Source organism: Zingiber officinale, chromosome 3B (genome assembly GCF_018446385.1).
Source record: "Zingiber officinale cultivar Zhangliang chromosome 3B, Zo_v1.1, whole genome shotgun sequence".
NCBI classification, from domain to species: Eukaryota; Viridiplantae; Streptophyta; class Magnoliopsida; order Zingiberales; family Zingiberaceae; genus Zingiber; species Zingiber officinale.
Window position 1 is genome coordinate 12,276,069 of NC_055991.1, and position 13,518 is coordinate 12,289,586.

The following is a 13,518-nucleotide window of genomic DNA, read 5'->3' on the forward strand; positions in this document are numbered from 1 at the left end:
TTCAATACTGCATTTATGTAAAACACTTAAATGCAAATCCATTTTCTAAAACAGTTTAGGTCTTTTAGTAAAGTGTTTTCAATATTACTGCAAATCAATTTTAGCACTGATTTCGTTTCTAGGAAGTTCTTTTCTTAAATCTGTTGTCTATTTACTTTTTTCTATGATTATTTTTATCATGTTGTTGTGATCAGCAGAAGGTGTGGACTCCATGGAAGCCTCTAGAAAGCATGCAAAAAAAGCTAAGGGTAAGGAAAAAATTGAAACTCGAGCCACTACCAAGAGTTGGGATGGTAACACAGAGTTGGATTCTACAAACACCCAAACCACAAGAATGTCTAGAGGTCGTACACACCTAGATAAGCTAGCTAAGCAAAGGATTCAAGGAGTTAGAAAGGATGTTGCATTCAATAACCTTGGACAACCAATAGGAGAAGCAGCTATTGCAATGCAAAGTTATATAGGTGTGCTGGCTCGAGAGAAGGTTCAAATTAGTTACAAGACTTGGAAATATGTTCCAAGTGATGTTAAAGAACTGATATGGGAATCAGTTAATGTAAGTAAATTAGCATGTTTTATCAATTATTATAATATATTTACTGTTTGTCTTAATTTTTTTTTTTACATATTTCCATTTTTGTGATTTACAGTTGATGTACAATGTTGACCCAAAGTGGAAGAATGGTTGTTTGAAATCAGCAAACAATAAGTGGCGTCAATACAAAAGTTATCTCACTAAGACGTTCATTTTAAGTAAGCTTGATAAACCCGAGGAGTTGGATGAGCCACCTATTGGCTATGGTATTACAAGAGATACTTGGAGGTCGTTTGTGATTAGTTGCATGTCTGAAGACTTCATGGTAAGATTTGTAATTTAATCTTTTTAAACTAGTTTATTTATATTCAAGTTTAACAACACATGTATCCTCATGTATCCTCACTAACTAGAAACTAAGTGATCAACAAAAAGAAAGAAGAAAACAACACACGTATCATCATCGGCTTTCACGTAAAGGATATGCACGATTTGCGGAAGAAATAGTAAGTATTTTTTTAGCATATTTTCTTATGAACCCTCCAATTTATTCACATAAAATTATTTGAATTTTCACTGTGCCAGTTGGCTCTAATCCTGATCACAATCCTGATTGTTCTAGTGCTGAAATTTGATGACCAATTTCTGCGAGTTTGTTTCATTTAATGACTAATTTTATTCATTTAACTGTTATTGGAATTTTCTTGTTGTAGGCGACTGAATTATGTGATGATGAAGACATTAATAGAGCTATTATGTGGAAGAAAGGACGAGTCACCAAAGAATGTGGTTTTGAAGGAGAGGATTTGATAAAAAAAAATCCAATAGATTGTAAGCAAAATAACAATAAGTAAAAGTACTATTTTTATTGAACTGATAATTCTTTTAGTAATAATGCTTTTTTAATGTGCCTGACAGGATGGTTACATTCAACAAAAGAGGGAGGGTAAGTTGATAATTGAAAGAACCAAAGAGGATATACTTACCAAAGCACTTGGCACTGAAGAATATAATGGCCGTGTGAGGGGTATTGGAGGTCATATCACTCCAACAATATATTTCAATTCTGGTAGAAGATGCAAGCATGCTGAAGTAATCACTGAGCATAAAAGGGAGCTGATGGAGGCGAGGAAGAAAATTTTAGAGCAAGATGCACGTATACAAAAGCTTGAAGTAATGGTGTATAAAAAGGGTACCATTTGCGATAATTCGATTGATGACAAAGGCAGTTGCTCAGTAAAGTTGCAACCCATGATTGAAGATGACAAGAAGAACGATGATGATGACCTACAAATTTTGTGTCAAGCTGATGTTTTGCAGGTATAACACTAGTTGCATTAATTATGAGCTGCTGCTATTTGTGACCTGTTGCTATTTTTGACCTGCTGCTATTTTTGACCTGCTGCTTTTACATTTTAGGGAAAACCAATTGCATTGACATTGGAATCTAGCACAAAAATTGTTGCACATGGTACAATTGTTTGTGGCAATGAATCTAATAAAATGCTTCATGGTGTTCCATTTCCAAATAATTGCATGCGAGTCTCCATTGATGAAGCAGTAGAAAAATCAGCACCTTTGCCATATCCAATTCCAAGTGAATTTGAAGTAATTGGTGATGCTATAGGAACTCATGTGGCTTGGCCAAAACACTTGATAGTGAACCAAGATGAGGTATTTGTTAGATTTTATTTCAAATTAAATTGTCACTTGTTTTATTAATCATCCTATCTAACTGTAATGATTTGAAATTATTAGAAGCCTCGAAGGAAGAAGCTTGAACGACCAAAAAAGAAACATACTTTGTCAACAAGTGCCCCAAGAGCATTACATATGTTATATTGTTATAGTAAGCGTGCTTTAGATGATGGCAGATATATATCAGTGAGTTTTGATTATGACGTGTTTGATGATGATTATGAACTTGTTCTACACCTTGAGGACATCATTCCTTTGTATCATTTGGAGCCCCTTTCAGGCAATTGTGTAGTTGGCTACATATGGTAAGTGTTTAGATTTAGCAATTTAAATATAATTTTAACAGGTTTACTGTAATCTATGATAATCATCCATTTTGTGAATAACTTTCATTTTTCAATCTACCTCTTCGTTTTATTATGTTTGCAATGGCAGGTATCTTTATAAAAAACTGTTGAAAGATAACAAGAAAGAAAAATTCAGATTTGTGAATCCACATAAAATCCCATATAAGGCAACCAGTGCACATGACAAAAAAGGTAAGTTTGAAAGGCAACCAAAGGGCAAGTCATTTGGCAGGCAGGCTAAGTGGTGCATCTGTAGATCAACTTGTATTGGTGCGATGTAATATCGGGTAAGTAAGAATTAAAACATCACTTTCAATTGTTGTCTTTTGATAATTTATTGAATTATATGCACTAATTATGTGTTTGTTGCATAGTTTCCATTGGATTCTCACTGTTATTGACCCTTACAATGAAGTTATTTATTTGTTGGATTCTCTAAGGCACCGCATTCATGATGAGGATTGGAAATATATAGTGGAAATGTGAGTTCATATTTCTTTTTTATTAAGCATTTATGTTAATACAAAACTCATATATAAAAAAATCATTAACGTATGAAGGGCCTTAAGATTGTTTAATTCAAACAAGGGAAGGAAAGGTAGAAAAAAGGCTATGTGGGTAATAGTAAAGGTATGTGTAATTACATATAACATATATTTTAATGTGTATGTTTATCATTAATAATATGTCTCTAATTTCCATAGGCTCCTCGACAACAAGATGCCAAACAATGTGGTTACTATGTGATGCGATTTATAAGACAAATTGTTGAAGAAGTTGAAATTATCGAAAGAGATTCACTACGATCTATAGTAATGTTTACTTGCTTATGTCTCAAATTATTTGAAATAAACTATTTAAAATATGCAAAGTCAATGTTGATTTTTTTTTCCTCAATAATGTTCACAGTTCACACAAGCAGAGTATTCTCGAGAAGAAATTGATGAGGTGCGATCGGAGTTGGCAGAATGTATACAAGATCATATTTATGAGTAGGAGCGTTCCCTCACCCCTTCATATTTATGATCGGAGTTGGCTGTTAACTGGAGTTTCTTTTATCTCGTGCTATCCCTCACCCCTTCAACTCTGATATTTCAACTTGTCTAATCACAAAATGTATTTGTTATCTATTAGTACTGCTATTCTACTTAACATAGTTTCTCTTATTATATCATTTATTAGTTTATTCTGAATAGTAGCATTTTTGTTTTAATTATGAGCTGCTGCTATTTGTGCTATCCCTCTTTTTCCTTGTTCTATTTGATATCTTTGTTCTTCGTTTTCCTTGTTCGATGATCTCGTTCCATCTCCTCACTATGAACTCGTCATGATTCATTAGAGGCGATTAGGGTGAATCATTTATGTTCGACTTGTTTGCTTCCATTGAGATTTAAGAAGCCAAGTCTTTTACATTCTTTTTTGTTTGGTGTATCAGACTGATGCTGCTATTTAGGCTATTAGCATGCATTGCTTCACAAGACTAATTTTTTGAATAAAGATACTTTTTTTGCCCGTTTAGGGTGATTATTTCAGGTTTCATTGATTATTAGGAAGAGCCATTAGTAATCTTCATTTTAGCACTAACTGCACAAAATATCTATATAAAATCTTCCTTAAGATATTGCGTGTGTTTGGATGAGTGCATATTGCGTGTGTTTGGATAAGAATCATAATTAAGAGATTACATTGAGTGATTATAATCATTATTTTGTCTTTAGGCATGTAACATCTTGTGATGTTGTGATTGCTTAGGTAGTGGGCGAACTACTTAGGGCTTATGGTTATGAAGCCTTTGACTATGAGACAGTCTCCCAAGTCATATTTTGTAAAATGGCTCACTTCTGTGTAGGCTCACGATGATGTGAAGGGGCAACTTTGAAGGGGCATGATTAGGATCCCCAAAGATTAGAAAAGACTAAAGAAAAAAAAAAGGAGAGGTATGTTTTGTGATCAACTAAGAAATGAGAACCCAAAGTGTTGCCTGGTTAAGAGATCTGCACTCTTTGCAAACTTGATAAGCTAGGAACGTCTTCTAAAGGTTGTATAGGATAAGATGCTCTAGAAGAAGACTACATCCAAAGAGGAGATAAGTCAGCCACTATAGTAGATGAACAGGTAATTATTATCAACTAATGCCATCCTTGAGACTCATGTTTTGTGTTAAGTACTCTGATGACTTGTGAACTTAATTAAAGGTTACTTAACATTTTAGCAACTTAATAAGTTTGCTCATGGATAGTCTATACAGAGCAAACTATAGATATAGAAAAATAAAGAAAGAGATAAAGACAATATAGAAGTGACATGGTCAACGTCTTCACAGAGAAGAGTGAACCATCTACAAAGTAGCATAGCTACGATGGGATTGTGTAAGGTCAGAGAAAGGAAAATGTTACCAAATATATGTTCAGAGGCTCCTAAACCTATAGTTGGTTTGCATGTGATGTTGCTGCGATGTTTGGTTTAGTGATATGATGCACAGAATAGGATTAACTACAATAATAAAGGATGATATATATAATGTCTGCTCAGTCAATTTCCCATCTTGTCTCGGTGTTCTTTGCGAACCACATCACCCTGAAGATGGGTTCTTGTTGGTATATCTAAGCTATTGGCTCCAAATAGTTTGGCTCCTCTTCTAGAAACTCAACTTAGAGACATGATCTAGCCACTATACACCATCATCCAACACTTCCTCATATTGGCCGTTGTAGTCAACAAGAGCGCTCCACAAGACCATCTCCCCTGTTCCATAGTTTGTAACCAAGCAAGAACCAAACTATCATAGGCGCTATGATTAATCGGCCCAGTATCAAGAAAACTGCATAAACAAAAAAAAAAACAAGTGTAACTTTCAAATGCAAGGATCGGATTGGATTGGAGGGAGGATTAACAAGAAGAACATCTATGTGTACCTGCTAAGAGCTGCAGAATCTGGATGAATACCACCACTGCAATTGTGATTTGAGTAATGAAAGCCCTTTGGTAGTGGTCTCCTATGCAAAATGCAAAGTGTATCTCACTATAGGGGAGGAAGTAAACTTGGGAGAGCATGTGCTTGCCTCTTAGTAGATCAAAGAACAAGCTGCATGAGATCAGTTTAATAAAGCAGTCAGATAGCTGCATGCAATTTGAAAACTATTTTACATCAAGGATCTGAAAATCTTCATTAAGATTAGTGTAAATTTTGTTTCTTTTGGTAGAAAGTCATGATGATTGTTTTGTTTCTTTTGAGAGCCATCAGTAATGCTCATATATGAACTTGAAACATATTATTGCTACTTTTGTAGGTGGATACAGGACAGTCGAGATCAGTACACTAAGGAGCGTCTGGATTCAGTAATTGATCAGTACACTAAGCGTATGAATTCAGTAACTAGTGTACTATTTTGAGTAAACAGATTGTTGGCTACTTCAGTATTCAGTATTCAGTATTCAGTAAACAGATTGTTGGCTAAACAGATTGTAGCTATTCAAAACAGATTTTTTGTGCTCTTTTGTTTTATATGTGAATATCACTATATACTTTGAAACAGAATTAGTGTAAATTTTGATAGTTACTAGCTTTTCATGTAATTAATTATTAATATTACTTCAATGTCAGATTTCTATTATTTTTATGAGTTTGAAACCATTAACTGAGTTGATTATATGTAAAATTCGAATCTAGACATGGTAAAAGAAAAATAATAGTTTAGTAAATATAAAAATAATGATTTTTAAATAATTTTTTTAATTTTTTTTCTTTAAAACGACAACGCTTTTAAAGCGTTGTAAAAAGTGTTGTCTTTGTAAAAAACAACAACGCTTTTAAAGCGTTGTAATAGTGTTGTCTTTGCAAAATATGACTACGCTTTTAAAGCGTTGCAAAAGCGTTGTCTTTTCTACCAAAAACAACGCTTTAAAAGCGTTGCAAAACGTTGCCTTTGCATAAAATGACAACGCTTTTAAAGCGTTGCAAAAGCGTTGTCTTTGGTACAAACGACAACGTTTTAAAAGCGTTGTCTGTGGTACAAACGTTTTACAACAGTGTCTTTAACAACGCTTTTTCAGGCAAAAACACAACGCTTTAAAAGCGTTGTCTATTAGCTTTGTAGTGAGGGAAAAGATCCTGTTCGGTCGATCGAAAGGCATGATCGGTCGACCGAACCATTGAATGCCAGTAAATGCAAAAGATCGAGCCAGCTTCGAACTTCAGCCAGGAAGGAAGGGAGCGGGTTCGGTCGACCGAAAAGTGGGATCGGTCGACCGAACCTCCAGTATATCTATAAAAGCAGGCTCGAAGTCAGAGGCAGAACAGAACTTTTCGAATTAATTCTGGTGCTCTTCTGCAAGCTGCTCACGCCTACGATTTCAGCAAGCAACTTCATTCGTGCCGACCAAGCTTCGTCTTTCAAATATTATTGTCGGTATATTTATTTTTATATTGCATTTAATTTACATAAGATAGTAGGTGTGTTACTATCTTAACATTCTTGTATCTGTACGATTCACTTCTTTCCGAGGACTTCGGAAAGAAGGATTTTAGTGCTTTGCCCATCGGTGCAGTCAAGGACTGTGGGCCTTCGAGTAGGAGTCGAGCTAGACTCCGAACGAAGTAAAATACTTTGTCTCCTTTTTATTTCCGCTGCACGACTTTGTTTTGAAAGAAAAGAACAGTTTTAAAAAGCGCGATATTCACCCCCCCCCTCTATCGCTCCAAACGATCTATCAGTTTATATACTATGACGTCAATGGAAGAAGCATCACTCCCTGTAATGATTAGATCATCAACATATATCAGGAAATAGATAAGAGTATCATCCCAAAAATAAACAAATAAGGAGGTGTCAGCCCGAGATGCGAAAAAACCAAGAGAGACCAAGAAAGTGCGAAGCTCCAAGTACCAAGCGCGTGGAGCCTGCTTCAGGCCATAAAGCGCCTTATGCAAATGACACACATGATCCGAAAACTCAACACTGCGCATACCCGAAGGTTGTACCATATAAACCTCCTCTTCAAGACAACCATTAAGAAACGCATTGTTGACATCAAATTGGCGAAGAGACCACCCCCGATTCACATCCAGACTAAGAACAATACGCATTGTTATTGGATTAATAACAAGGTTGAATGTATCATGAAAGTCAACAACATGACGCTAATGAAAACCCTTGGCAACAAGGAGAGCCGTATACCGATCAATTGAGCCATCAGAATTATTCTTAATGTGAAACATCCACTTGTTACCCATAAGATTTTGGTCTAGCGAAGGCGGAACAAGAGCAACATACTCTTCGTGCATGGTCTATACCCAATTCGGATCTTTGAGCGCCTGAGGAGGGTTCACAGGGTTGTGGAAGGTTAGTATGAAGAAGATACTTTAGATTGAGTTTGTAGATGACATTTTTTGGAGCGAGTTTGCATGGGACGTTGGTTTTGAGAAGCGAGAGGGGGATAGAGAGGCGGTGGGCTAGAGGGACGGTCGCCACCAGGCAGCGTGGATGACTCAACAACAAGAGGCGGTGATGGCGGCGGCGATGATAGCGGTGAAGAAGTTGGTTGTGGGCGATTACGGCTAGTGGCAGGTTGTGGAACCGATGCCGGAGGGTCCCACGAGAGGACTGGTGCAGCAGATAGCTCAGAATCAATGTTTATTACTGTGGATTCCAAGGAGGAGGTGATGGCAAATGGAAAAGTATGCTCCACAAACTTAACATGATGAGATACAAAAACTCTTTTGAGAGTGACGTCATAGCACAGGAAGGCACTCTGGGTGAGAGAATAGCCAAGGAAGACACAAGAGGTTGACTTGGGATCAAGCTTGTGGTGAGAGTAGGGTTGCAGCCACGGAAAGCATAGACACTCAAAAATTCAATGTTTAGAAAGATCAAGAATGGTGGTGAATAATTTTTCAAAAGAGGACATGTGAGAAAGACTTACCTTAGGCATGAGGCTAATCAAATAGACTGCCGCAGCAAAGGTATAAGGTCAGAAAGTGAGTGGAATAGACGCTTTGTGCAATAAAGTGAGACCAGTTTCGACAATATGATGATGACGACGTTCAGAGTATCCATTGTGTTCAGGAGTGTGTGGAAGAGTGGTAAGGTGACTGATATAATGAGTAATAAGAAAGGAGTGAAGAGCTAAGAATTCACCTCCATTATCAGTGAAAAGTGTTTTGATAGTCATCGAGAATCGATTTTCAACAAGAGTTTTGAATGCAATAAAGGTAGAGTATACGTCCAATTTTTTACGTAAGGGATAAAACCATATATACTTTGTAAAATGATCAATAAAGATAACATAATACTTGAGTCCATTAAATGATGATATAGGAGATGTCCAAACATAAGAAAAGATAATATCCAAAGGAGCGCGAGACGAAATACTATATTTATGAAAGGACAATTTATGACTCTTATTAATATTGCACGAAGTGCATGAAAAATTAGACAAAGTATCCGCAGGATACGAAAGATCCAAGAATAACAAAAAACATTGCAAAATATCTAATGATGGATGACCTAAACGATGATGCCATAAGGAAATAGATGACGAGACAGACACAGAAAAGGTAGAAGGGGATGATACCGGAGATACAAATTTTGGCCAGTAATAGACACCGTCTCTATAGACCCCGCTGACCAGTGTCACTTTCGTACGACGATCCAACACCTGAAAATAGGAATCAAAGAAAAAAATGTAATAGGATTAGTTGCACAAAGTGCAGTGATAGAAATCAAATTTTTTAACATAGATAGTACAAATAAAACATTAGAGAAAACTAAAGGGAAAGATGGAGTGGAGAAAGAGAAAGAACCAGTGTGTGTAATGGGTAGTCTAGAACTATCACCAATGACGATGCTATCATTCCCAGAGTAAGGCTCATGCAACGAGAGAGTAGTGAGATCAGTGGTGACATGATGAGATGCGCCAGAGTCGATCACCCATTCCCGAGAATTAGACGGAGGTGTAAAATGAACAGCAATATGCGCAAACGGTACACTATACGCTGGATGTGGAGCACGCGAAGGAGTCGGCGGAAGAAAAGCAAGCATCGAGGCAGTCATATAATCACACTGGCGAGCAGAGTGACCTTGAACACCATAGATCTGACAACACCCAAGATAACGATTGGGACTGGACATAGCTGGATGTTCAGGAGGACGCGCAGACAACCCAGGAGTAGATAGGCGCGGCTGATGGGACATCGACGAAACCTGCTGACGACCATCATGATAGTTTGAATACCGATTACGAAAAATCCCTACTGGAGCCACAAGAGCAGTCATCGGCGTCAAAGATGGAGATGGTGTCGAGACATTTAATTGGGCTTCATAGCTGAGGAGCTGCTCGAATAGCTCATCAAAAGTAATAGAGATGCCACGAACTTACAGAGCATGTGAGATATTGTAATAATCTTAGCTAAGACCATTCAGGACATGAATGGAGAGCTCATCAAAATTAACTTTTACATTCATAAGCGCAAGAGTGTCAATATTTCTTTTGATGGGCTGCATATAATCAGTGATATATCTGTTACCCTGTTGAGGGCTGGCAAGATTTTGACGATAAGCCATAATCCTGCCACATGAGGGAGCAGTATAGGTTCTCTCCAGCGTCTGTCATGCATCTCTAGATGAAGTTGATGAAGAAATAAACTATACAAGAGTAGGAGACATCGAACCTATAATAGCGTTGAGGAGAAGTTGATCCTGATGGAGCCAGAGAATATGATCAGGATTCGCCTGAGGGAGCGTGGCGCCTGTAGGCGTTATCTACGCATGGGGGCAAGGACATGAGCCATCAACAAATCTCAGTAAATCATATCCGAATAGAAGAGACGTGAACTATAAATGCCAAGCAGAGTAATTGGAGATGATGAATTTCAACGGTGCTTGAGCATTGACGTTGAGAACCACAAGGGTGGAAGGTGAATCAGGAGTATTTGTGAGAGATAGCCGGCAAGTGATGTCGTCAGCGACAGCCATTGTGGAAGGCGGCTGGTGGATATTGTGGAGAAAAGAAAAAAAAGATTGCTATTAAGTTTAGCACTCTGATACCATGTTGACGATAGAATTCATACACTTTATTAATGATAATACATAGTATATAAATATCATTACAAAGTAAAAAATAGGAAAACACATAAAATAAGAAAACATATAAAATACTATAAAATAAATAAGTATTTCCTAATAATTAAAAATAAATAAGTATTTTTTAATAATAATTATTCTATAATAACTAAAAAATAAATAAGTATTTATTAATAATGATTATTTCTAATCATCAATCATCTTACAAGAACCCTATGGTTTCCATGTCAAGATCATTTATCTTGTCAGATGATCATTCGAGTATTAAACATGATGAGAAGCCAAGGAAAACCGGCAGACGTGTGAGAATGATTGATTTTAGGAAGAGGGTTGGGGACAAGCAGGAAGAGAAGAGATGACGTATCGAAGAAAAAGGCAGGCATATTGTGCAACGATGCGTGAAAATACGAGAACAGGCGTTATAATTCAAGCTGACCTAAGAAACCATGTCAGGTGAAACAGATTTATGGTGAAAGATTCTATTAAAATTGAAGCTTGCCCAAGCACGATCTGTTTAGAGATGTTTGTTCAACGATGGTAATGTATATAGATGTATAACAATCTTATTTTTTCAATTCTTGCTATTATTTCAAAGTGATCGCACTGTGCAGGTATAAGATGATGGCGTAACACCACTGGATATTTAATGAGTATATTTAGTTAAGAATATTAATTGATTTCTTGGGGATGAAATGTTGTTACCAAGCCAACCAGCTAAGGGACCAACTAGTTTGTTTTCATTCCAATTAACAGATGGCCAATCTTATCGTACCAAAATTTTCTGCCTGCCACTAGAATAAATATGAAAAGTGCAAATAAGCGTTAGTGGACAGCCCAACATCACTGGAATAAATATGAAAAGTGCAAATAAGCATTAGTGGACAACCCAACATCACGAATAATTCAAGAACCGTGAACATATGATATGCCATACAAAAAAATTGAACCTTGGATGTATGAGAGTCTATCTCATCTCTTACCATCGCATCATACCTGCGAGGCAACAATTAATGTTCTGGCTGAAGTTTGATCATTTAAACATGCCCTGGGAGGAAACTAGTTTTTTTAAAAAAATAGTTGGCATACCTGGGAGTTAACTAGTTATGCTCTGGCTTCAGGTTGATCATTGAAATTGAATTGATATAAGGTAGGAATTTCTCTCTGAAAAACTACTTTATATATATATATATATATATATATATTCGCTACATACACTTGTGTGCTTCCCCCTGACTTTGGCAATTAGCAAAACCATAAGCGCAAAAAAAAGAAAGCATATAGAAATATTTCTCCCAACACAGCGATGGGTTGGTTTAAATGACTTCAAAAAATTGCCAATGAACCATCAAATCTTTATATACAATGATTATCAGCACTAGGAGGGCCGTTAAAATAGAGAATCTACCTTTTTAAAATACAATGATTATGTTTAACATTGTATATATCATCAGAACCCAGGATCAATGAAAACTCCCACAATCATCCGTTCGTATTAGAGTAACCAAGCAGCCAATATTCATACTGATTCATAACAGAAAGAATGGAAACATAGAGAGAGAGAGAGAGAGATTCATATTTCCGAATCATATCTGGCTTGGCGGGATCATGTCCAAGGTCTTAAGCATGAAAGCATACGTAAAAGCGTCCTCCTCCAGTTTCTCAAACCTGCACTCCAAACAAATAGAAGAAAACACAATACTAGTACTAGGTTTCGTCATCTAGAAATATAAAAAATTGAAAGATAGCTGGATATGCGAACTGTAAAAATACCAATGTCAACAGTTGACACTTGCTCATCTCTTCACTATTCCTCGCGTTTGCTTTTCTGCTCCCTCGATTATAAAATATATACTATATTTGTATTGTACAAGTAGTTTCCTTCACTCAAAACATTCTGATGCATAGAATATGATAAGTATTACAGTCAAATTCTCCCCTCAGGATAAGGGGCACACGATGATTACATGCAATTTTAGAGCTCCTCTCCATCACAATCACTCAACCTCTATTTCTTTCTACTGATTGCCAGTATTTTTAAAACCACACTGGCACTTGAACTAGTGAATCATCAGGACCATAGATCAGTGATTTTTCTATTTAAATTAGCACAAAATCCAGTTCAATTGGAATTCCTTGAATTTCCTAAACCAGAAAGATTGACCAATGATTCCTGAGTTATTAATTCAACCGGATGATCCGATCTAGTTGAATCTCTAAAAACACTGGCCGTTGCAACATCATCCTCATTTTTTTTTTCCTCTTACTTCCCCTCCTATGATCCTCCCCCTCTCTGCATCTTCTCATTTTCTTCACCATGTAAAGAGAAACCAAACGGCACTTTGTTTAGTACAAATGTTCCTTTGCTTCCAACATTAGAAGAGTTCTGTTATGATTTCCTCCTCAATTATCAGAAATGTTCTTTTTTCAAAACCATCAACATGGAAACAACAAATTTGACAAATGGACGGTTTCTTGGCCTTCTTTGTATTAAGGCTTTCTGCACAGAATAATCAGGCTGTATGGACCAAGAAGCAACTTATGACTAAAGTTATTCTTCCCCATTTTAACAGAAACGTTGACACAAATACAAACTCCATTGAGAAAGTTCCATTGGTATCTACAAATTTTAGTTTTAATTGAGACCAAGAAGCAACTTATGACTAAATACAAACTCCATTGAGAAACTTCAGTTGGTATCTACAAATTTTAGTTTTAACCAACTCATCAGGCTGCATCTAAGCTGATGAGTTCCATCCATATGCAAAAAGGAGAAAAAAGTCCCAATTGAGGCAACATGAAGATGTATATAAATAATAAGATCTGCATGCCCATCTAAATTTTATGCAATAGAATATAG

The 13,518-nt window shown here is 36.5% G+C and overlaps 2 protein-coding genes across 2 annotated transcripts in view; both read right to left on the reverse strand.

Moving 5' to 3' along the window:
- Positions 1–5,294: 5,294 nt before the first annotated feature.
- LOC122054686 lies at positions 5,295–7,864 on the reverse strand. The gene is made up of 4 exons (XM_042616125.1): positions 7,758–7,864; positions 7,467–7,649; positions 5,496–5,665; positions 5,295–5,401 (listed from the first exon to the last, which is right to left on the reverse strand). The coding sequence occupies exons 1-4, from the start codon at positions 7,862–7,864 to the stop codon at positions 5,295–5,297; spliced, it is 567 nt and encodes a 188-aa protein (XP_042472059.1).
- Positions 7,865–12,019: 4,155 nt separating this feature from the next.
- LOC122055916 (protease 2-like) overlaps positions 12,020–13,518 on the reverse strand; it is a 28,358-nt gene continuing 26,859 nt past the window's right edge. The window contains exon 11 of the mRNA XM_042617606.1: positions 12,020–12,326. Within this exon, the coding sequence (XP_042473540.1) occupies positions 12,245–12,326 (82 nt within the window). The 3' untranslated portion in view covers positions 12,020–12,244. The remainder of the gene's footprint in view (positions 12,327–13,518) is intronic.

Bases quoted from the DNA above. Each gene is read 5' to 3' on its own strand.
- LOC122054686 (XM_042616125.1), bottom strand. From the start codon at position 7,864: ATGCACGAAGAGTATGTTGCTCTTGTTCCGCCTTCGCTAGACCAAAAT. The intron at 7,650-7,757 runs GTATACGGCTCT...TATTGTTCTTAG, and splicing joins TCTGATGGCTCAATTGATCG to TCTGGATGTGAATCGGGGGT. The intron at 5,666-7,466 runs GTACTTGGAGCT...GATCTCATGCAG, and splicing joins AAGCAGGCTCCACGCGCTTG to CTTGTTCTTTGATCTACTAA.